This window comes from Phasianus colchicus, chromosome 4 (assembly GCF_987193195.1).
Source record: "Phasianus colchicus chromosome 4, bPhaCol1.hap1.1, whole genome shotgun sequence".
NCBI lineage: Eukaryota > Metazoa > Chordata > Aves > Galliformes > Phasianidae > Phasianus > Phasianus colchicus.
The window spans coordinates 25,629,216-25,651,218 of record NC_143439.1 but is presented as its reverse complement, the minus strand read 5'-3'; the positions used below and the strand labels follow the sequence as shown (position 1 = coordinate 25,651,218).

General features: G+C 35.7%; 1 protein-coding gene and 1 non-coding gene across 5 annotated transcripts in view; both read left to right on the top strand.

The window, feature by feature from the left end:
• GPM6A (glycoprotein M6A) overlaps positions 1–22,003 on the top strand; it is a 151,267-nt gene that overhangs the window by 110,773 nt on the left and 18,491 nt on the right. For all 4 annotated transcript variants that reach the window (XM_090138936.1, XM_090138934.1, XM_090138935.1 and 1 more), the window contains one exon: positions 12,294–12,486. In XM_090138936.1, coding sequence (XP_089995062.1) covers positions 12,446–12,486 — 41 coding nt within the window. In that variant the 5' untranslated portion in view covers positions 12,294–12,445. The remainder of the gene's footprint in view (positions 1–12,293; positions 12,487–22,003) is intronic.
• LOC116231291 (U6atac minor spliceosomal RNA) lies at positions 3,558–3,666 on the top strand. Its single transcript, XR_004167433.2, has one exon. It is a non-coding gene; the product is annotated as a U6atac minor spliceosomal RNA (small nuclear RNA).

Genomic DNA, 22,003 nt, shown 5'->3' with positions numbered 1-22,003 from the left:
GAGAAGGCTCCAGGAGACCCAACAGTGGCCTTTCATTATCTAAAGGGGAACTACAGGATGACCTTTACAGATCCCTTCCAACTCAACTCTGAGGATCCTGTGGTTCTATGAGTCTATGGTGTAGACATCCTGGATGTTTTGGAAAAGAAAAACTAAGCTTAGTATTTTTTAGGCCCTGACTTTTTCCTTACAAGTTCAGGCACTGAGGAAAGTATGGGAGATCATAGGTGAGCTCTGGTAATGCACAGCACTTTACATTAACTAAGTACTTGATCATAATAGAACTGTCCTGATGTCTTAAATATGGTAGGAAACTCTTGTGTTCCAGAATCCTCTAGGCAGGGGTTGTGGGAGCAAAATCCATCTCATTGTGATAGAGCAAGTCCAAGGCTGCCTCATGAAGCTGAATGTGCACAGGCTTATGGGGCCAGATGGTATGCATCCCAAGGTCCTGAAGGAACTGACTGATGTGGTTGTCAAGCCCCTCTCCATCATATTTGAAAATTTGTGGCTGTCAGGCAAAGTCCCTCCTGAATAGAAAAAAGTAAACATCACTTTCATTTTTAAGAAAGGAAGACCTCTTGCACTACTGGGTGGTGAGCCTCATGTCTGTGCCTGGCAAGATAGTAGAGCAGATTCTCTTGGGAAGTATGTTAAGGTACATGCAGAACAAGGAGGTGATTGGAGGCAGCCATTACAGCTTCACCAAGGGCCGATCATGCCTGACCAATCTAGTAGCCTTCCACAACACAGTGACTGGACTTGTGCAACGCTGCTGGTGTGGTTCAACACCATATTATTATCTCTAAATTGGAGAAATACAGATCTGAAGGGTGAACTATTTGGTGGATATGGAATTGGCTGAATGGTCGCAGCCAGAAAATTGTGATTAATGGATCTGTGTCTTTTTCAATGACAGACAGTGGGATTGAGTGTACTATCATCAAGTTTGCTGATGGCACCAAGCTTTATGGTGCTGTTGATACAATAGAGGGGCACCATACAGAGGGACCTGGACATACTTGAAAAGTGGGCATGCAGAAATCTAATGAGGTTTAACAAGACCAAGTGTAAGGTGCTGCACTTGGGTTGAGGCAATCCCAAATACAAGTAATGACCAGGAGAACTACGTGAGAACAGCCCAATGGAGAAGGGCTTAGGGGTCCTGGTAGATGAAAAGCTGGATGTGAGCTAGCAGTATGCTCTTGCAACCTGCATGGCTGACACCAAAAGAGGAATAGCCTGCAGAGAGAGAGCAGTGATTATCCTCCTCTATTCTGCTTTTGTGAGGCTACATCTGCAGGTATTGTGTCCAAGTCCCACTAGGATTGGGTCCAGAGGAGGGCCACAAAGATGATCAGAAGGCTGGAGCACCTCTTCTATGAAGAAAGATCAAGGGAGTTGGAAAGAGAGTTGTGGCAGCAACTAAACATTAGGAAGAAATTTTTTACTCAGAAAGTGGGGATGTATTGGAACAGGTCGTCCAGAGAATCTATGGATACCCCAACCCTGGAGGTGTTCAAGGCCAGGTTGGATGGGATTCTGGACAGCCTGATCTAGTGGTCATCAACCCTGCCTACAGAAGGGGGTTGGAAGTAAATGATCTTTAAGGTCCCTTCTGGCTTCAGCCATTCCACAATTCTCTAAGGAACAGCAGCAACAATTGTGGTCGAGGAGATAGGAATTGTTTTATAAGGAACCTAAAATAGTAAAATAGTGAGTTTATTCTCACTTATGTTTGTAGGACTTCACTGCTTAAGTGTTTTCTTAGGTGTTTACTCAAAAATACAATGAATCCAAGTTTAGGATGAGACCATGGTATTTGGAAATGTTTGTGGTGTGATTCACCTCCTGACCTCTGCCTCCTATTCTGCATATTTTATTGAATTTATAGTGTTAATTTCCTTTTAAATTGATGAGACAGGCCATGTTTACAGTCAAGCATGTACTCATTTTCTTACAAAACAAATCCTTGTGTAGGGGCATAAATGAGCCAATTTCCTTGACAAGCTGTGAGATGTGAAGCCAGGAGCTTTCACTTACATTAGCACTTTGTTAGAGCTACAATTGACAGTGTTGAGAAAGGTGGCACAGATACCTTGAAGGAAGTATGCAGCATACAGGATGATCATTTATCTGTCCATCAAATAGTAACATGAACAAAATTAAGTAGTGAAAAGAAAGGCTAACTTCCTGCCTGACTAGTGATGGTAATAAAACATTTTGCTTTAAACAGTTCTGTTCAGTTCAGGTTAGTTTTGTTATGTAATTGAGACCTATCGAGTAGGAAAGTGATGCAGAGTAGTTGTTTAGGATATATTATAAAGCGAAAGATCGAATTTGCTATCACTACATGAAGTTAGATCTTTGGATGTTTCTCATAATAAGATTTTACTGCCAACTTGTTGATTTTCTACTGTCACAATAGCTTAGATCTGTGTTCTGCAATAAGGGACAAATTATGTATCTTGTTTCATGGTACTGTTTTGTTAATGTTTTGCTATCAAGTGATTCTCATAATTTGATAGAAAATTGTCACAGTAATATATACTAAAAAAACATGAAACCTTTGTTGGATTACTTTGGTGCAACAGGGGAAGACAACAAGCTATTTACTCAATGACACCAAGCTGATAAAAGAATGCAGGCTGTTATGAGAGTACATGATTTTTTTCTACTCCTGTAATTGATTGTTACTGAAGTATGGCTAAGACAAAAAAAGAGTTGTAATTGTAGTGTGTGCTGATTAATTCTTGTTTATTTTTTGTAGATATATTCAACAGCTAATTTTTTCATTTTTTCAGTTTCATGTCGGATGCTGTGATGTAAGTGTGTATTAGTTTCCCAGGAAAATATGTAGGTGGCTTTTGTTTTTTTCAGATTCAGAAATATGAAGCACAACAGAAGCATGTTTGGTGTCTGGGCTAAGTAAGGATACATGTGTGACTTCTAATCTAGAACAAATAAAGGATCTCCTCTTACTTGATGTATAAGTGGGCATGCTGCGTGCTTTGAAAAGATTGAAGACGTTATATATGTCTTCAAATTTAGTTGAAAACCTTTTTGTATTTGTTTTAATACTAGTTAGCCCAGATATAAAACTTATTTTTAATCTGTCTTTGAAAGATTATTATATCAGAGAGTAGAAACACAGAAATTATACATCTCTCTGACAGGTGGATTTGCTAAATACAGTTGTTTGAGTTGCTCAGTGTTATTCTATTGCAGGATTCTTGAAATAGTATTTCTTCTCTAGGAAGCTTATTTCATGTTAATATCATGTACATTAAAACAGAATTATTGGGAAACCATTTGAGCAATCCATTCATGATTTAATTACCTTGAATATAATTGAAAAATGTTTTGAAGGCATACGATGAAAATGCAAATCTATTTTATACTTCTGATATATAATGTACTGTGATGCATTATTAATATGACTGAACTGAGTTTTTTCTTTAGCAATTTTTGTTTTTTCAAACATAACAATTTCAGCTGGAATTCTGAGTACTTAATAATGTTAAGGGGCAGTTCTGAATGAAATTATAGCTAATTTCTTATCGTATGAAACATAAGGAGGTGAGTGTTCCCCTTGATAAGGATGAAAGAGGCCCTAGTGGACGTACAACATGTATGCGGTGAAGGCATGGCATCTAACCATGTTTTGGAGGCCCCCAGTACAGGAAGGAAGCAGAGCTGTTGGTGGGTCCAAGGAAGGGCCACAAAAATGATCACAGGCCTGGAGCACCTCATCTGTGAAGAAAGGGAGGGGGATTTAGGGAGTTGGGCTTGTTCAGATTGCAGGAGAGAAAGCTCCAGGGAGACCTCACTGCAGTCTTGCAGTACTTGAAGGCAGCTTAGAAGCAGGAGGAGGACTGACTTTTCATGTGGTCTGATAGTGATAGAACAAGGGGGGAATGGATTTAAACTAGAAAAGGATACATTTATATTGGATATTAGGAGGAAGTTCTTTACTCAGAAGATGGTGAGGCATGGGAACGGATTGCCCAGAGAAGTTGTGGATCTCCATCCTGGAGGTACTCATGGCCAGGTTGGATGGGATCCTGAGCAGCCTGATGTAATCTTTCTCAACCCTGCCCACTGCAGGGGGTTGGAAATAGATAATTTTTAAGGTCCCTACCAACTGAAGCAACTCTAAGATTTTATGACTTAAGCAGTGTACAAAAATTACAAATTCTATTGCCCTTGTTAAATTTTAATTACCATTATTTATGACTCAGAGTAAGAGTCTATCATTGTAAGTAAGACAGGGAGAGTTCTTTTGTTTGTTGGTTTTTTGTTTTTTTTTGTTTTTTGTTTTTTGTTTTATGCTAATAGTATTATTAAAACACTCTATAGTCTGCATTGCTCTGTACTGTCCAATGAAAATAATCATGAACAGAAAGAAATTCACAGCTTGTGTATGCACTCAGAATAGAAAAGGTGTTCTTAAATGGCAGTTATTTGAAGGTCATAATAGAGACTGTGCTACTGTTTTCCTATTGAAAAAAAAAAAAAAGTTTTCCAGTGCATTTTTTCTATTTAAAGAAGTTGGTGCTTCCACAAGAAGACTTTGCAAACTAAAGAAAAAAATCTTCCATTTTATGGAACATATGAGTTTGCATTGGACTACTGGCCTAAGCTGGTCTTAATTCTCAAATCTTTATCTAAAGTATCTCAAAATTTGACTTAATTAAAGCCTTTGTCAAAACTGTGACACCTAGCAATTTAAGGTGAGTTCATCTAAAATACTAAAATGTGTATTATATTATTTAGATTTTGTAATGTATGCATGTATGTAGCAATGTAACTGTGAGCCTTTACTTTTCAAGTAAAAGTGCAGAACAATCTTACATTGGTATAAGGTAGAGAAAATAAGAGCTGACTATTGCAGTTTTATTTCCTTGAGCCTACTAAGGATAAAACAACACTAGAACTGAGCTGAAATAAAAACTAAGCTGATCAATGGATTCCTTTTGTTGTGATTACTGTAGACAAGTTCCCATATATCTTCTGGAATTCAAGTCAGATGAACAGCCAACTATTTCACCTCTGCCTCTTCAATTCCAATTTTTTCAGCATTTAGCCCCTTAAGAAAACATCAGCTCTTATAAATGTTAATAAAATGTTGCTTTTGTCACCAGAGAATTCTTCGCTTATCCATTCGATTTGTGCATCTCAAACACCCTAATTTTAGACAACTGTATTGTATTTTTCCCCAATTTTTCCTTTGAAATGGGTTTTATGATTTTTCCTTGTTGCTGAACATTCTATTTATAATCTGAAGGCTAAACATAGTGATAAACATGATGGAAAAGCCTGGATTTGTACACTGCAGTATTATCGTTGTTGAGGCCTGTGCAAGGGGACTTTTCACATCTAAGCTGAAATACTCCCAATATCGTTCAAATAATTTAAGTTATATTCCTTGGATGACTAGCACTTTCAACAAGCCAGAGAGCCAGAGCACAGTCAATTAAGAAAATGAATCTTTTGTTCCTTTTGTTCTAGAGTGATATATTTCTATGGAGAATTCTGGAGCCTGAGGTGTGAATCAGTGACTTTTGATGAGAGTTTGCAGATATGTTGATTCTTAATGTAGTTCTGTTTAATCAAGTTATCCTAACCAGTGCACAAAGGTGACTTCTAGAAATATATTTATGCCAGTTAATCTAAAGATACATTTCAAAAAAGTAGCTACCTTCAATATTCAGTGTATCCTGAGTATAACTTCACTGCTTGAAGTTGTCTTTTAGGTCAAATGGGTTCTTAAAAGCAAACATGTACAAACATTAGAGTAACTGTGAGGGAATGCACATTCTTAGGTATCTCAATCTATTTCTAGAAATTCTGCATCTAAATAAACAAGGGTCTTTTCACAATTCCTAAGCCTTTGTTCCATTTTAAGTGTAGCAACTGCTCTCTGTAGAATGACTTAAAAAACCTCAACGATAATATTTTGAATTTTCACATTAGATAATTCCTGATTAGCTAAGATCCAGTACCCCTAAGTAGATAAGTCAAAGTAGATCCAGTAATACTACAGAACTCAAAGTGCAAGAGGAAACCTGTATTTTCTTCTAATTATTTCTCTTTTTCTTAAAAATCCTTTTGAGATTTTCTGTGCATGTTATTCTTACCCTTCTAGAGATCAAGTTGCTTAATTACAATTTGAACAAAACACTGGTTTTAAAAAACTGTATTATTTCTGGTGTTCCCCAGGGGTCAGTGTTGGGGCGTCTTGTTAAATGTCTTTATTGATGACCTGGACAAAACCTGCAGCACAGGTTTTCCAGATAGCAGTACAAGGATGGTCTTTTTTTCGTGGTTCTGGACTGTTACCTTCTCATACTTGCAGCTTTGCTAAGCTTCTTCTCAGATGCCTTGTCTGTCCTCTGTACCTGGGACAGCATCAGGAGAGTTAGATTGTTTCTGCCTGTTGCTCTCTCCAGTGATATGTTTAGAGCTTCCATGCCAGCAAGTTCTTTATTTTCTTGGGTGAAATTAGAACAAAATTTGAATGGAAACCAAAGGAAGATCTATTGACAAAATATGAGATATAGTTAAAAAATTCCAAATACCATGTCCTTCTTCAAGCAAATATTTTGATCACGCAACTTGAAGATGAGGAAGTGAAGATACAGGTTGCGTCATATGAGAATCTGTATTTATTTTTATCATGAGTGGCCCTCATATTCCTCATTACTCAGCAGAACGTTTTTTCTTCCTTACAGTGTTATCAACTGAATGTGTAAATAATATCTACTTTATTTACAGATGTGGCTAATGTTAAAACTGATTTTAGATCCTGAATTCTGAAAACAAATGCATCCATGCGCTTGATGAACATGTAATTTAATTTATTTCACTGTTGCACAGAGTCACAGGATGGTTGAAGTTGGAAGGAATGACTTAGCTAGTCCAACCCCCCTGCTGTAAAATATGTTGACTTTTTTTTCAGAGGTATGTGTTTTGATGGGTCAAGTCAAATATGACATAACAGTAGCCTTAGTTCATGAGATTAAGGTTAGCTTAGCAAAATTCAGAATTAAATCTGCATTGTTTTATGATGATCTGATAAACTGTATTTGGGTTTGTCATGAAAGCTGCATGTCTTATGATACAGAGTTCACTTACTCTGCTATCCTGCTTCCTAATATTACATAGAAAATTATTTAAGAAATATAGATAAACAAAAATGTCATTTAAGTGTTATATGATCATCTAAAGTACTTGCTCATTTTGGAGATGCAGTTACCTGTGATAAGTAATGGACTCTCATAGAAGTTCTAGCTGAAAATGTCTTTGAAGGAGAAATGAAACAAACCTAAAAGATCCTTCTGTACTGTTTTTTTCTTCTATGTTTATTTTTTTCCATAAAATTCTGGGTTGGTTGGGTTTTCTATTACAGTTTATTTAGAAGATAGTAACATAATTGCATTCTGAATCTGGTTATACCACTGATCTAAATTTCACTTTCACAAATATATGTGGTAAAAGATATTTCCTGAATCTCTCTTTTATCTATCTATCTGTCTGTCTGTTTATTTAATGTACTGGCCAGAAATAAATTTTTTGTCCTATCCATCAGTTCTGGATGCTGCCTGCAGTGAAAGAATTCACATATAACTAAGATAAAAACAAAGTGATAGTTACGGTGGTGGGATCTGTGTGCATAATTAGTAAGTAAATCACAATCACAACCTCATCTTCTGCTTAAGATCTTAATACTTCCTTAATGTAGAGAAGAGGTCATATAAACAAACAAGGTGAAGTTATGTTTGGCTGGTGTACCTGGATACTTGTTAGAAAATTTGCCTGATAAAAGCAACAGTATAAAGTGGAAGAATTGTGAATGGTTTGTCTGGACAAAGACAATACAAAGAAAGTTTTATAAGCCTTTTAAAGCAGAAGTTTTTTCCCTTATTGAGAATATTATTGATAATGGACAGTAAGGATTCTACCAAGAGGAGATGAGGTGGTTGTGTATGAGAACTTTGCTGATGGAAAGTAAATATATGAAAAGCAACTTTAATAAGCACTATTTGGATACCTAAATGTAGTCAGTATTTGGATATGTTATGTGGACTTTATCCACAAACATAAAATTCCTTGTCTTGCCATCTTCGTTATTATGTTTTCTCTGTGCAGTGACTTATCAAAAAATGTCATTGATGCAGTTCTTCATATTCAAAGTTCCAAAATAGAATGCTAATTTGAATTATTTCCTGTGGCTTATGTAGAAATATATAGTTCCACCAGATCTAGACTTTTGCCTAAGGCAGAATATTGGAAAACATCATAATAAGAGTAAATGCTGACATTTGAGATTAAATAGCTTTATTTTGCAGAGTGAACTGTTTGAAAGCACTTATGTCTTTATTTCCAGAGGAGAACAAACATCAAAGCAGTGTGATCTTTTTTTTTTTTATCTTCTTAGTAATTATTTCTGTGGCTGTGTGTTCTAGCTGTCTTGTGAAGATAATGTTCAGAGCCCTGAATGACTGTCTCTCTCACACAGACATATACTATACACACGTGGTATGGCTGAGTCACACTCTGTATTGGTTCAGTACTATTGTGCTAGTTAAAATAGCATTTCTATTGTTCTGTTATTAAACATCTATTTTCACATTCTGAAAGCTGAAAAAAAGAATCAGAGGAAATGTAACCTGCAGCACATTACCTTTTGTGGTGTATGATTGACGAGCAATATCCATTTTAACATCTTATTCATGACATACTGCTTTTCTTCAGTTTTTATTTGGTTTGACAACACTGAAAACTCTAGCATTACTCATGAAGTAAGTAGTTAGAAAGGTAATAGGCATGAGGAAGAGCTGAATAAGTCAGAAAGGTCTTAAAGGATAAACAATTATTTGAAAGCTACATGTTTAAAGGAAATTTTCTGATGATTCCTCAGTCAGCAACAAATTCTTGAATGGGTAAAATAGACTGTTGTAGAAGTTTCTGTCAAAGGCTTACAAGTGTGAGAAATTGTAATGTGAAATAGGAACGGAAGCAATTTTTCTAATTCACAAATTATACATTTTTCAGTTACCTTTTAAAATTTAAACAATTTTTTAAAATATTGATTTAATTTCTGATAAAATGTAGATAGTACTTTATTACATCTATTTTTGTTCATCTCTGCTAGTCACTACAATATATCACTCTGCTGTGCCATACATATCACTTTGCTATGCTATTTCATGGTAGTATATGTTTTAGTGTAATAGAGCCAAAGTAATATTACTTACGTGAGATTTTTGATGCAGTTTATGGGATCAGATTGTGTCAGCTGTCACTGGACTGGTGGGTCAGATTCAGCAGCTTCAGGAGGCAGTGCAAAAATGACTGTTTCCAGATAATAATACTGATAGTACTATTATAGCAGTTGTATCTGACTAATATAGCAGTCATATCTCAATCACATTTATTCTAATTGAGAATATTAGCTGGTTTTGTTTGTATCTTGTCATTTCTTTAGCTTTCTCACTCCCATTTTGCCTGTTTCTGAAGATGAAAAAGAAATCTTTTGGAAATTATTTTCTTCCTCCCTGCCTCACACCACTGCAATATTAAGGAATACTCTCTAAAGTCCAGTGTCACTGTAAATGTTTAGGTACAGCTTACTTTTTCATTTTTAACATTCCAGGCCCTAGTACCTCACTCCCACTGTCACTCTACTTACTGTCATCTCTCCCTCATTACTATTTCTTACAATGCTGAGTACTAATTTCCAAAAGCTTTTTCTGCCCTGCTGTGCTGAAAATTGCAATGGGCATTTTTCATTAATCTCTGTAATAAAACATCTATTTCCCTGTCTTCCTTGCTCAATATATATATTTTTTGGATATGTATTTCTTATTTTCTATGCCTATTAGACAGTAGATTAGCCAGTGCAGGATCCACAAACAGTATTTGTGTTGGATTTTAAGCTCTGAGGAACTAGTTTATAGGTATTGCTAGGGGTAATCTCAGAAAATGGGAATGAGAGAATTTTAAGATTGAGTAATTTATCTGCTTGCAGAACTAGTTACTCCACAAGCATTTGTTTTCCCAGTCTTTTAAAACCTCCCACTAATGGCATATCCACTTTCTAGATATAAAACTCTGGACTTTTACAATCACTGAACAGACAAAAAGTGATCTCTTGACTGATTGAAAGCCCTGTGTCACTGTTGAAAAGGAGATCTACCTCCTGTCAGCACAATAGGGTGTTATGAGTAGAGAGAAGGATATATTCTTCAGCCAAAATATTGCAAGGGAGGGCAGTGTTACAACCATGCAAATGTGTTATGGCGACTGGAGATGGATGATTTGCTGAGATAATTTGTAAAGTACAAGTCTCAAACAATATCTTTGCTTCTGTTGTGATGAAATCATCATATGTAGTTGGGAATGACATTAATTTATGAAGTCTGATTATGTTTTGTGCATGTTTAGTATATTTTTTTATTTTTCTTATGGAAATTATCCAGCAGTTCAAACACTGCTTTTCAGATAATCTATATTTACAAAATATCAATACAGGTTTCTATTTAAAAAAAAATGTGTATTTGCAACTGGCCTAAATTGTTGTGGTTTAACCTGGCAAGCAGCTAAACACTATTTGCTAGGACAAAAAAAATGAAGAGAGCAATAACACACACACGCACGCACACACAGAGTCACATATGCATACACACAAAACAACGCAGTTGCTCTCCACTTACCAAATGATCCCCAGCCACTCCTTGAGTAGTGGCTCTCCCCTTGGCCAACTTCCCTTGGTTTGGTGTTTTTTTTGTTTGTTTGTTTTTTGCATGATTTCAGATTGAATGGAATATCCCATTTGGATCAACTGTCCTGGTTCTGTTCCCTCCAATCTTAGTGAGCCTTCCCAGCTCCCTCACTGGCAGGACAAAAAGAGAAGCTCAGAAAACAGAAATGTCCTTGGCTCTGTGCAACACCGCTCAACAGCAACTAAAATGTTGTTGTGTTGTTAATGTTTTTCTCCTAAAGCCAAAACAAAGCATCGTATCAGACTTTATGAAAGAAAATCAACACTGTGTCTGCTGAAACCAGGACAATTGTTCAGAGATTTTGATGTGTATAAACAGCTGCTAAATATATATATGATAAACAGATTGGCATTTATTCATTAAGAGCAGAATATGAATGTTTGAACAGACGGAGGAAATGACTATTCTGATTATCTTGACTAAAAGAAACAATCTGCACGACAAAATACAGAATTACATGTAGAGGCTACACGTACTTTGAGTAAGGTAGATATTTTATTTAAAAAATGTCTTTTTGCACTTTTGTTGTTGCTGTTTCACTGTAACTCTGGCATTCCTATAATTTAGCATAGCCTGAGGTTTTGGGAGCATCTTAAAATACACTGACTCACACCTGCTGAACATCATATATATAATCTTTAATTGGCAATTGTTGACACATCCATTTAAAATCTATAAGCCTCACTCCATCTATATCTCTTGTGGCACAAGCTAGCAATTATTAGGAGAAAATAAAGCTTCTAGCTATTAAGTCAGTGCCTTTCTTCAGGATTTTCTCCCATTCCAGACCAGCTTCCTTAATACCTACAATTCTGTCTGCCCTCTCCCTACTATAGGGTTCTGCCTCAATTGCTCTCACTCTAGAAACATTACACGGGGTAAAATAAGTTGAGAGATAATTCAGCTTCTATAATTATTACAAGTGTTCCGTACCTTTTTAGTGGCGTCTTAATCTGTGCCTTTTTAGTGTGGTATCTTCCTCTATTATTATTAGATACCTTAGTGACATATGAAGAGTCGGTTGCATCCTCAAAATGGTGCTATGGGGTGGAAAGATTTTGTTGTCACTGTCTGCAGATGAAAAAAATGTATGGTGATGGAGAGAACTGAATTGGATGCTCCCTGTGGTTTTCCCATTATTGAGGATCCTTCTCAGAAATCCAATAGCTGAGCAACAGGAGTTGTGAATATTGGTGTAACCTGGAATTGACTCTGTAATCTGCTCTGAATCAAAATATGAAACTGTACAAGGAATAATACAGTGTTGAACATTCCATGTTAATCAGCTGGCCTGTCCACATTTAATAGGCCACATAGCAACTAAGAAAGCTCAAAAGTTGAATTAACCTGTGTTCTCTCACAGATTTTCTGAAATTATGGGGTTTCATACCTGATCTAATCTGCCTTTGGCCTGCCACCTTCAATTTACACATTTCTCAAGATAAAAAAAAAAAACTTTTTTCTTTGATATAATACATTAACAAAAAACTTTCCTTTTTTTTGTAGGGTGCTTTGAGTGTTGCATCAAATGCCTGGGAGGTATTCCCTATGCATCTTTGATTGCTACCATACTGCTGTATGCTGGTGTTGCACTGTTCTGTGGTTGTGGACATGAAGCACTTTCAGGAACTGTCAACATTCTGCAAACCTACTTTGAGATGACAAGAGCTGCAGGAGATGTCATTGATGTCTTTACTATGTAAGTTACTACCTTTTAATTGTTTCCTTTTAAGACTGCTGAAAAATTCCACAGAGGGATATGAATATGAGTCAAGAAAATGTGTTACAGTATACAAATCATAGAAAATTTGGATAAGCTTACTGGATAAAATTTTGATAGAGCTGATATTTTTATTGATTACAAACAATTTATAATGTTTTTTAATATCATTTAAGACCAAAATTACTTCATATACTAATATACTTTTTCAATGTTTGTTTTCATCTTGTGAAAATTTCTTCACTGAAATATGTAAAATTTTCCTCTTTGCAGTTCAAATAGATGCAGAAGGAGCGTGTAACATGTAGCAGATTACTTCTTTGAATAAATGCAATAAGGAAGTAACTGAAGTGCTCTATAGAACTTCAGTTCTTTAAGTGTTAAATGTTTCACCTGGTTTTCCTAGAATTCATCTGTTTTGAAGGGGTCATGCTTTGCTATTCCTGAAAAACTTATTCCTGGAAAGTCTTTGTGAAAAGTTTGCAATACTACTTTTGTCAGGAGTCTCCTTTAGTTTAATAAATTAACTATATTTAATAATGAAGAAAATTATAAATAAACTTTATAATCTTGTTGCCTCTTTAAGATATTTTTATCTTGAATATTTGAATTCCAAAATCAAATCTGGCTCATACTCTTAACTGAAGCTGAAGAATCTTATCCACAATTCTTTAAGCCTTTTCTTTCTTAAATGTTTTTTGAAGAAGTGATGTGATCATCCATTGCATTGAATGACAGCACCATACATTGCTACAGGTTTAGGACAGAGTGGCTGCATGGAGGAAAAAGATCTGGAGATATCAGTCAGCAATCAGCTGACCACGAGCCAGCCATGTGCCTAGGTGGCCAAGTAGACTAATGATATCCTGGCTTGAATTAGAAATAACAGTACAAAAGTACTGTGTTTAGTTTTGGGCCCCTCACTGCAAGATGGACATTGAAGCCCTCTAGCATGTCTGAAGAGGGGCAGCGAAGCTGTGAAGGATCTGGAGCACAGGTCTTATGAGTAGCAGCTGAAGGAACTGGGATTGTTCAGTCTGGAGAAGAGGAGGCTTGGGGAAGAACTTACTACTCTCTGCAAACTCCCTTAAAGGCAGTTGTAACAAGGTGGAGATCAGCCTCTTTTCCCAGGTAACAGAGAGAGACAGGGTGAGAGCTAATGGCCTGAAGTTGTGTCACGGAATGTTCAGGTTGGAGAATAGGAAAACTTTCTTGGAAAGGGTGATGAGGGAGGTATTGGAACAAGCTGCCCAGCGAGTGGTGAAGTCACAGTCCCTGGAGACTTTCAAGAAAGGGGTAGGTGTGGCACTTAGGAATGTGGTTTAGCGGACATGGGTTGAGAGTTGGAGTAGACCGTCTTAGAGGTCTTTTCCAACTTTAATGATTCTGTGATTCACAGTGTATGTAAGGATAAACTGTTTCTCCCTTCCACTATAGAGAAAGAGGTGGTATCAGAGGAAATTAGTAGGTGTCAGGTTCAAAAGGCACTACCAGTGATGTTTTTTTTCAATTAAGTAACAGACTTACAAAACCTGGGAAGTCCCTAAGGCTGGAGGAGCATTGGGAGTCGTCCTATTGATTTCTGTGTTCTTAGTCTTTTACATCTATTTTTTGAGATAAGAAACTGAACAAAAAAATTGTGCAATCTGACTTGGTGCCACTATTTTCACAGCATTTCATGTGTTTCATGAATCTGAAATCTTGTGTGGTACTGTATCATCAACATTCTCCCCAGAACTTCTCTGAGAATATTAGCAGTATTGTTTCTGAAATTAGCAGTCAGAAGGGAGAATTTTACTAAATAAGTATGTCTTGCTTCACCACATACAAATTTATTCTCCTTAGAACTGAGAAATTTAAATGTACTTCTATGATAATATGTTAGGTTCATGGGAAGTATGTGACTTCTCCTTTGAGCTTTTTTTCTTGTCATTTAGAATAATGGGTCTTACTTAACTTGGCAGCTAAGGTTCATTGTTATCCTAAATAAAAGGTCAGTCTTTTTATTAGGCTCTAACTTATTTTATTAGTCCCTAAGGAAGCCATTAGTGTGGAACAGCCACATGTCAGTGCTTTCTCTTCATGGCAAATTTTTCAGCTTCCCTCTGTCAAATTCTTAAGTGAAAATATATCAGTCAGGAAGCCTCATTGTTCAAATGCAGACAATTCACAGAAATGACTAAGGAATGGTAATTGAGATTTTTTTTTCATATGTTCATTTACTTAAATACATCCTAAAGCTAATTATTTCCTTGGAAGACCTATTAGGGTCAAAAGTTCTGTTCATCGAATAGTGAAAGATATCTCTGAAACTATGTCTTAAAGTTGTTTAAACTGGATAAACTGTGTGATTCTCAAGATGTTTGCATATCAGTTTTCCACATACTTAAAGGGACAGTACTTTTAAAATAATCTCATATGCTGAAGCAGTGTTTGATGTTTTGTCATAATTATTGATTGAATAACAGTTGGCAATACAAAAGTTCTATGGTAATTATATTCCTTTGAAAGACCGAAAACCCAGAGGAAAAAAAAATGTGTAATTAGAACAAGCAGTTTAGTTTCTACATTCTTAAAATTGTGTGTACCAAAATGGACATCTAACACAGTCGTTTATTTTTCTAAATTCAAATAATAAGAATGAAAAGATACAGCGGGGTGTTCTGCTAAATAACTTCTAGGCTATTTAAGATATTTTGGCTTTTAAAGTTCTTGCTGCTCTGAAGCTGACCTGGAGTCTGTCCCTTGGTGATGAATGTGTGCGGGTAATGTTCCAGTGGAATGAAGTGTGTTCTGTTTCATCACATCTATGATTGCTATCTGTATTTTTATTAGCCTGCTGGATTTTGAATGCTATTCAGTATAAAAATCAATTCATATCCTAGAACTACTTATGCAGGTGGTGAGAGATAAAGTCTTTCTTAGCCATACTTAGAACTACTGCATTTGTTCTGAGCTCAAATAACACAGCTCACAAGGCATTCTTTATAGTTGCTCATTGCAATTTGAAAGGAGCAAACCCCTATAGAGAATGCAACTTCTCTCCAAAGAATAAACAAAGGAGGTCTGAAGCACTCTTTATGATCCTGAAAATGAAACCCAAAGTACCTAAATCCAACAAAGCCATTCAGAAATGTCCATGTCACAGCAGCAGCAGAAAAATTTTTATATCAGAGCCATGAGGGAACTGCTATCCATAACTGTCCCCATAAGGCCTCCTCTGGGACCTCCCACACCCTGCTCAATTCAGTCAGTCTTTATCTCTCACAGTCATGGGCCTGGGGATGCTCCAGCCCCTGTTCCTGTCTGGGGCACTGGGATGTGCCCTGGCCATGAGTTTTAGCCTTATCAGCCCCATGGCCCACATCCTACACAGCACTCTGATGCGTTGGGAGGCCTGAATTCATTAATGATCCACAGTGAGTGTCCCAAGTCCCCTGTGAGCAATCTGCCTTTGGGGGATCATCCAAGAACTGCTTTGGGAATATTAATAAGTAGTAAATATTCACAATTGGGAAAAAAGAAAAATGAGTATGAGTTTTGCATCTTGTTTTAAAATTCCTTAAATGTGAGACAGTGAAATTAACTTCCTCAAATTTGCAATTTTGTTTACAAGTTGAAATATGGAACATCATTGTCAATACTTCTTAGACTTTTGAGACATCCTGCAGAAACATTGGGTGGGGTGGAGATAGTGCTTTTAGAGCAACGAGTTACAGTAATGCATGATGTTTTGATTGCTTATTTGGAAAACAAACAAGCAATCTTTGCCTATAATGTGCTAAAAACAATAGGTTCTAAAAACATTATGTTCTAAAAATCAATAAGGATTTTATTAAGAGAACTTTGTCTCTGAAGTTCTGGCTTGCAGCCTGGCTTAAGCTACTTCAGGGCACTGTGGGCAAAACAGATATTCTAAGCTCTGTTCTAAGCTGTGTTTGGGGAGTGAACTCCTTCAAACTGATACGGGGTGACTATTTCAGTTTCTTGTGATTCAAAGAGATTCTCAGAAAAAAAAAAAAATATATATATATATATATGCTATAAAAGCAGTTTTCAGGATAAATTCTATAAATTATATATGGTGGCTTAATTTAACCTGAAAACTGCTTTTATAGCATTCTAACCACAAGAGGTCAATGGTTTATGTTGCATACTTTGTCAGTTTAACAGTTTTGCAGACTTCATTTCTGAGACTGAGTAAGGTACTTCAGGTAGATACAGTATTCAGTTGTTACTCTAGTAACTTAATAACCTTCAGTGGACAATATATCTACAAAGCTTGGTTCACTTTATCACTGACTCAGACAAGATTCCAAAGTCAGGAGAAATTGGTGGACAATTGTCAAACATATTTTTTTTTAACTCCATTGTTACATTTTTCTGGTGATTGGAGCAAATTCTAGAACAGTCTTTAGGCAATCAACAGCACAAGGTACATTTGGTGTATTTCCCAACAGCATATTTTCACAGTTCTGTTTTCACTGTGCAAGGCCAGTTAGTACCATCTGTCACGTATCTGTGAAACATAGGCCATGAAACAAAGGAATTAAGCTCTTAGAGTAGAAAATGAAGAAACCTTCATGATAGAAACAACCACCTTTTCCTACTGCAGTTAGTGCTACTTCAGGTCGTAGCAAATTCACTTCATTTTAAAGCTGTGATACCAAGTAATAAACTAAATGAAATGACTATACGTAAATCTGTTGTTACTATCCTTGGTATTGGATGTGCTGTGGATGTTCCACAGAATTCATCTTACAGATAAAAAAGAAATTCTTCTTTTAAAAATACTAAAGCCCCTGGTTTGTATTCTGAAGCAACCAGGTTTGATGCTTGCTGATAACCTTCCTGTCAGTTGGAGTGCATTCATGATTCATTAAAAGGGTATTATTTAATAAAAGACATGTGTGTGCAGCTGTTTTGATTTGAAGAAAAAGAAGAGCATTCATAGAAGCTTTTATATTCCCCTACCATGCTCTCATACTGTTTGAAAACAGAGTTTAGGAAGGTAAATGAATGGATGTGGATGTTATTCTGATCTTATGTTTTTCTTCATTTGTGTTGATTTTGCAGTTATCAAAAGATAAATATTGGTACAACTAACAATAGCCTTTTTATGATTAATATTGCATTAATATTAATGGCATTCTGTGAAAGGTATTACAACGAGATTTGTAGTAAAGGCTATCTGATATGAAATGCAATATTTATGAATATTTGAATTAGATCATGTGATATTTTTGTTTTAGTCATCTGCCTAGTATACAATAGTACTGTATGTGTTCATTCTTTTACAAAAGCCTGGTGTTCTACAAATGTAAACTTTTAAACACTCTATACTATAGGAAACGAAAGTTGTAAGGCTCTGTTGGGATTGTCAATTGCAAGTGTATGCAGTTCTGCTTCATAATATGTTTGGAAACAGTGGTTCAAAGACCAGGGAGGTACCAGTAAAAATGCGTTCGTTTCATGAAGTAGACTAATAAGAAGTTCATGAGCACGTATAAATGTCAGCAGAATGGGCTTATGTAAATAATTATCTACTCTTTGTGCAAACTACTTTTAGGCAGTAGTGAGTCCACTACTTTTAGGCAGGCAAATATATTATTGAATTTATGTTAATCAGCTTTCTTTCTTAGTTATGTGGAATTTTAGATTGGCTGTAATCATTATGTGCCTTTTCTCAGCAGGCAGTTCATTTTCATCTGATTTTTTTTTTCCATCCTAGTTTACTTTACACAGTAATCTTAAGCATGTAAAATGGAAAGCATATATGCTTATGTAATGTACATCTCTCTAAATACTTTTCATGTGCTATGTGAAACTAAGATAACCAGCCTTTAAACAGAACATCTGAAAAGGATAGAATTAACTATTACCAATCCCAATCTGGAGCTTATATGCTATTACTATTAACTATGTGTGACTCCAAATTTACATTTATAATAAAGAAATAATAATTCTATGGTAGGCTTTTGCTACATCTTTATAATGTATATTCCTATTGAAAGTTGACTGGAAATTCAGTACCCATAGTGCACAACACCATCATGTAATTCTGCTGGAAATCTGAACCCTGCTGTGCACTAATTCCAGTCTATTTTTGGCTTCTATAGGCAAAGAGGGTTGAAGATTTCTTCTGTAATTATCATTTAAAAAAAAATATTTTCAAGAAAGCAGTTTTTCCAGAGGTAAGACAGAAGAAGCCTAGATTATCAGAAATAGCATTGAGAGACCACCTAATCCACATAATAGTGGATATTCTTAAATACACTTTTAAAGATCCTTTCCTATTCCAAGAGCATTTGTTTTTGCTGCTATTGCACAAACTCTAGTGTTTTATCAACTCTAGCGTTTGTGCAGTACTTTACTATTCCATTACATTGTGAATTCTCTGCTGGTTTTAGAAATGCTCCATGAATCTCAGCTCAACTGTCTTGTTCCTGGGAAAAATGCAACCATCAAAATTTTAAAGGAGGTTGACTTAAGGTAGAATTCTGCATTTCTATATAGTCATATCCCACAAAAGAATCTGTTAAAAACAGTGGAAACATATGTCATATTATCTGCTGCTCAGAGTAAAAGAACAAAATGCAGAATACAAGAGCATCTTGCATCCTGTAATACAGCAATCTTTTCATTACATAATCCCAGCAGTCTGACTTCAGTATTGAGCAAATGTTTTTATGCTTATTTACAAAACTTATTTCTGAAATACAGAGCCAGAATATGGCTCTGCCAACTGTTTTAATTTGTAGTACATTTTATTTCTTTTATGATTTAAAAAAAAACAAACAAAACTTTTGGACCTTCGTTGTTCTTATTCATCTATTTTTCATTCTTTCTCCATTTATCATTTTCCCACAAACTTTAACTGAACACTCTGTACTCTGATATGTTTATTTCCCACCTGTATTTTAGAAGTTTAGATTCTGTATTAAATTAATCTCTGAAAAATCCCCTATAGAGCTTTGCTGGCATTTTTTTCTGGTCTCATTTTTCTTTTCTCTACATTGAAAATATTTTAGTCTCTTTTTACCTCAAGTATTGTGTTACCTAGAGTTTTTTACTCACTCTGCTGTGTACAATTGTTAATCTTCCTTTTCCCCTGCTGGCTGTATCTTTCCTTCTGAAGTTTGTCCCTGCTTGTCTTTCCCCTCTTTCTTAACAACACCCCTGTGCTTCATAGCACCAAACCTCTTTCCTCAAACCATCTAAGTGCAGGAGAGGCTAAGCACCTCTTTTCAAAACTTCCCTGGGACATGACTTCTGCAGACCTCATACAAAACTTCTTCTTACAAATAGCCCTCTATACCTTGTTTGTCTAAAACAAACAAAAACAAACCAAAAAAAACCCCACAAAACAAACAGTCCAAAACTGTTTCTGAGATCTTGAGATAGCTTGAGAGAGCAGGAAGCTTTCTCAGTCTCTTAGCAACCTCTGAGGATATGTCTCTCAGGGGGTGAAAGAATTATCACAAAGGCACTTAGCTTTGATTATTTCCTTGTGATGAGAAAACAAAATATGAAAAGAAAAACAAAACAGCAAAGCTGATCTTAACCAGTGGTGATGATTGCATTCATTATTCTATGCCAATTATAAGGAAATTATAATTGTAAATGAGAAATTTTACTGTGGTAATCTAACTAGCTTTATATTTGATAGTGTTGGTGTTGTATTTATCTTTGAATTTATCTTTTACTTTTAGTATTATTATTTTTACTCTTGGGTATGGGTATAATTGCCTGAATTTACTTGCGCACTGAGAATATGGGTATGGGTTGATGACAGTTATGTGCTACTCAACAGCTGTAGTATCTAAATGACATTATCTTTATTTGGAGAAGTTATGTTATACATTCAGGAAGAGAAGTGTGAAGTAGAAATATAAATGATGAAAAACTGCTTCCACGTGAAACCTGGTGGATTAGACCAAACCAAACCTCTGTGATATGTTCAGTATGAAAGGTACACATTGTCCAGATAGAAAGGTTTTCTGGGAAACATGACAATCACGTGTCACAGAGAAAACATTATTTTTGTTGTTATTATTGTATCTGCAGTTGCTGCTAATTGCAAATAATTGTCTGTAATGCAGTCATATTTTAATGGAGTTAAATAGAAATATCCCTAGATAAAATGTTGATTGTTCCAAAAGAATATTAATTAATTTTGATAGAAATGTATATGTTGGTATGTCCTAGGTAAATGTCAATCTTCAGCATTGAGGGTAGAATGATTCCTGTGATTAGACTAGTATAGTTTAAATGCGTCAGAGTTCCTACAATTTGTAATTCCTTTTTGGAATAGATAAAAGATCAAAAGTAAAAGTTCTTTCTGGTTTTTCTGTTCGTGTAGTAAATACAGTTATTATCTCAGAGCAATACTGAGTTACGCCAATGAAGCAACAAGATCTTCAAGCCCAGAGCATTGTTACTTTAAGACACAGTATTTAACAGGAGCTAATTTTGAATATTGAAATACATTCAAAACAGGATAAAATAGTTACCAGTCCAGTTGTCTGAAGGAGTGTCAAAGAAAATTAATAGCTATTTTATTAAAACACTCTTTCCCAAACTGTGCTATAAATAGACATGATCATCCAGCAATTAATCTTATTGCCTGTTGATTTTTTTCTATCCTTGTATTTGCAAAGCACCACAAAAATGCACAGCAGGGAATCTACTACTTTCATCTCACTCAATGAGAGTATTTTCACTCACCTCTGACTTGTCTGCTGGGATAGTCTACTCTGTACTCATCTACAGCCTGTTAAGATGTTAGCACTGATGGCTTCCATCAGCAGCTTCAGCTAGTGAAAGAAAGTGTTTTCACTACAGCTATTTTAACATTCATATCGTTGGATAGAATCCAGATTCAGATTAATGAATTAGAAAGTATGCTTAATATGGAATGATTAATGTCCCAGCAATAGACAAGTAAGTGAAAGATCAACTTGATTTAAATTACAAAATGAAAGATGTCATGTTTGTGTTTGTTGGTATTTCAGAACACAGTGTAATGAGTAAATCAGGTCTGGAGCCTACAACAGCCTTTTCCAGACACAGACAATATGTGAACTACATTTTAGATTATTCTGTTAAAAGTAATAATAATAATGAAAACTTCTAATTTCAGGATGCTCTTCATTATTAAGTTACGTTTACATAATTCAACAGCTTATTTGATCCAGCAACCTACATTAATACGTGAAGACGGCACTATCAGTTTGAATTTGTAATCTTTATTCGCTGTCTTTTAGCAGAAATGTTTCATGACTGTGAATGTATCGTTATGTAATATCCTTAGGACTCCTGCATTTAGTGAATAACCATTTAAGCTTCCCTATTGTTCCTTTCATTTGGAGTAGCCTCAGTATTCACCTAATGTATATCTTTCCAGTCCCATCAGAGGTACAGAATTTACCTCTTTAATTTTGTCTCTGCTTCCTTTGCTGCTTAGGCATCTCTTTCCACCCACTCCAGCCTGCAC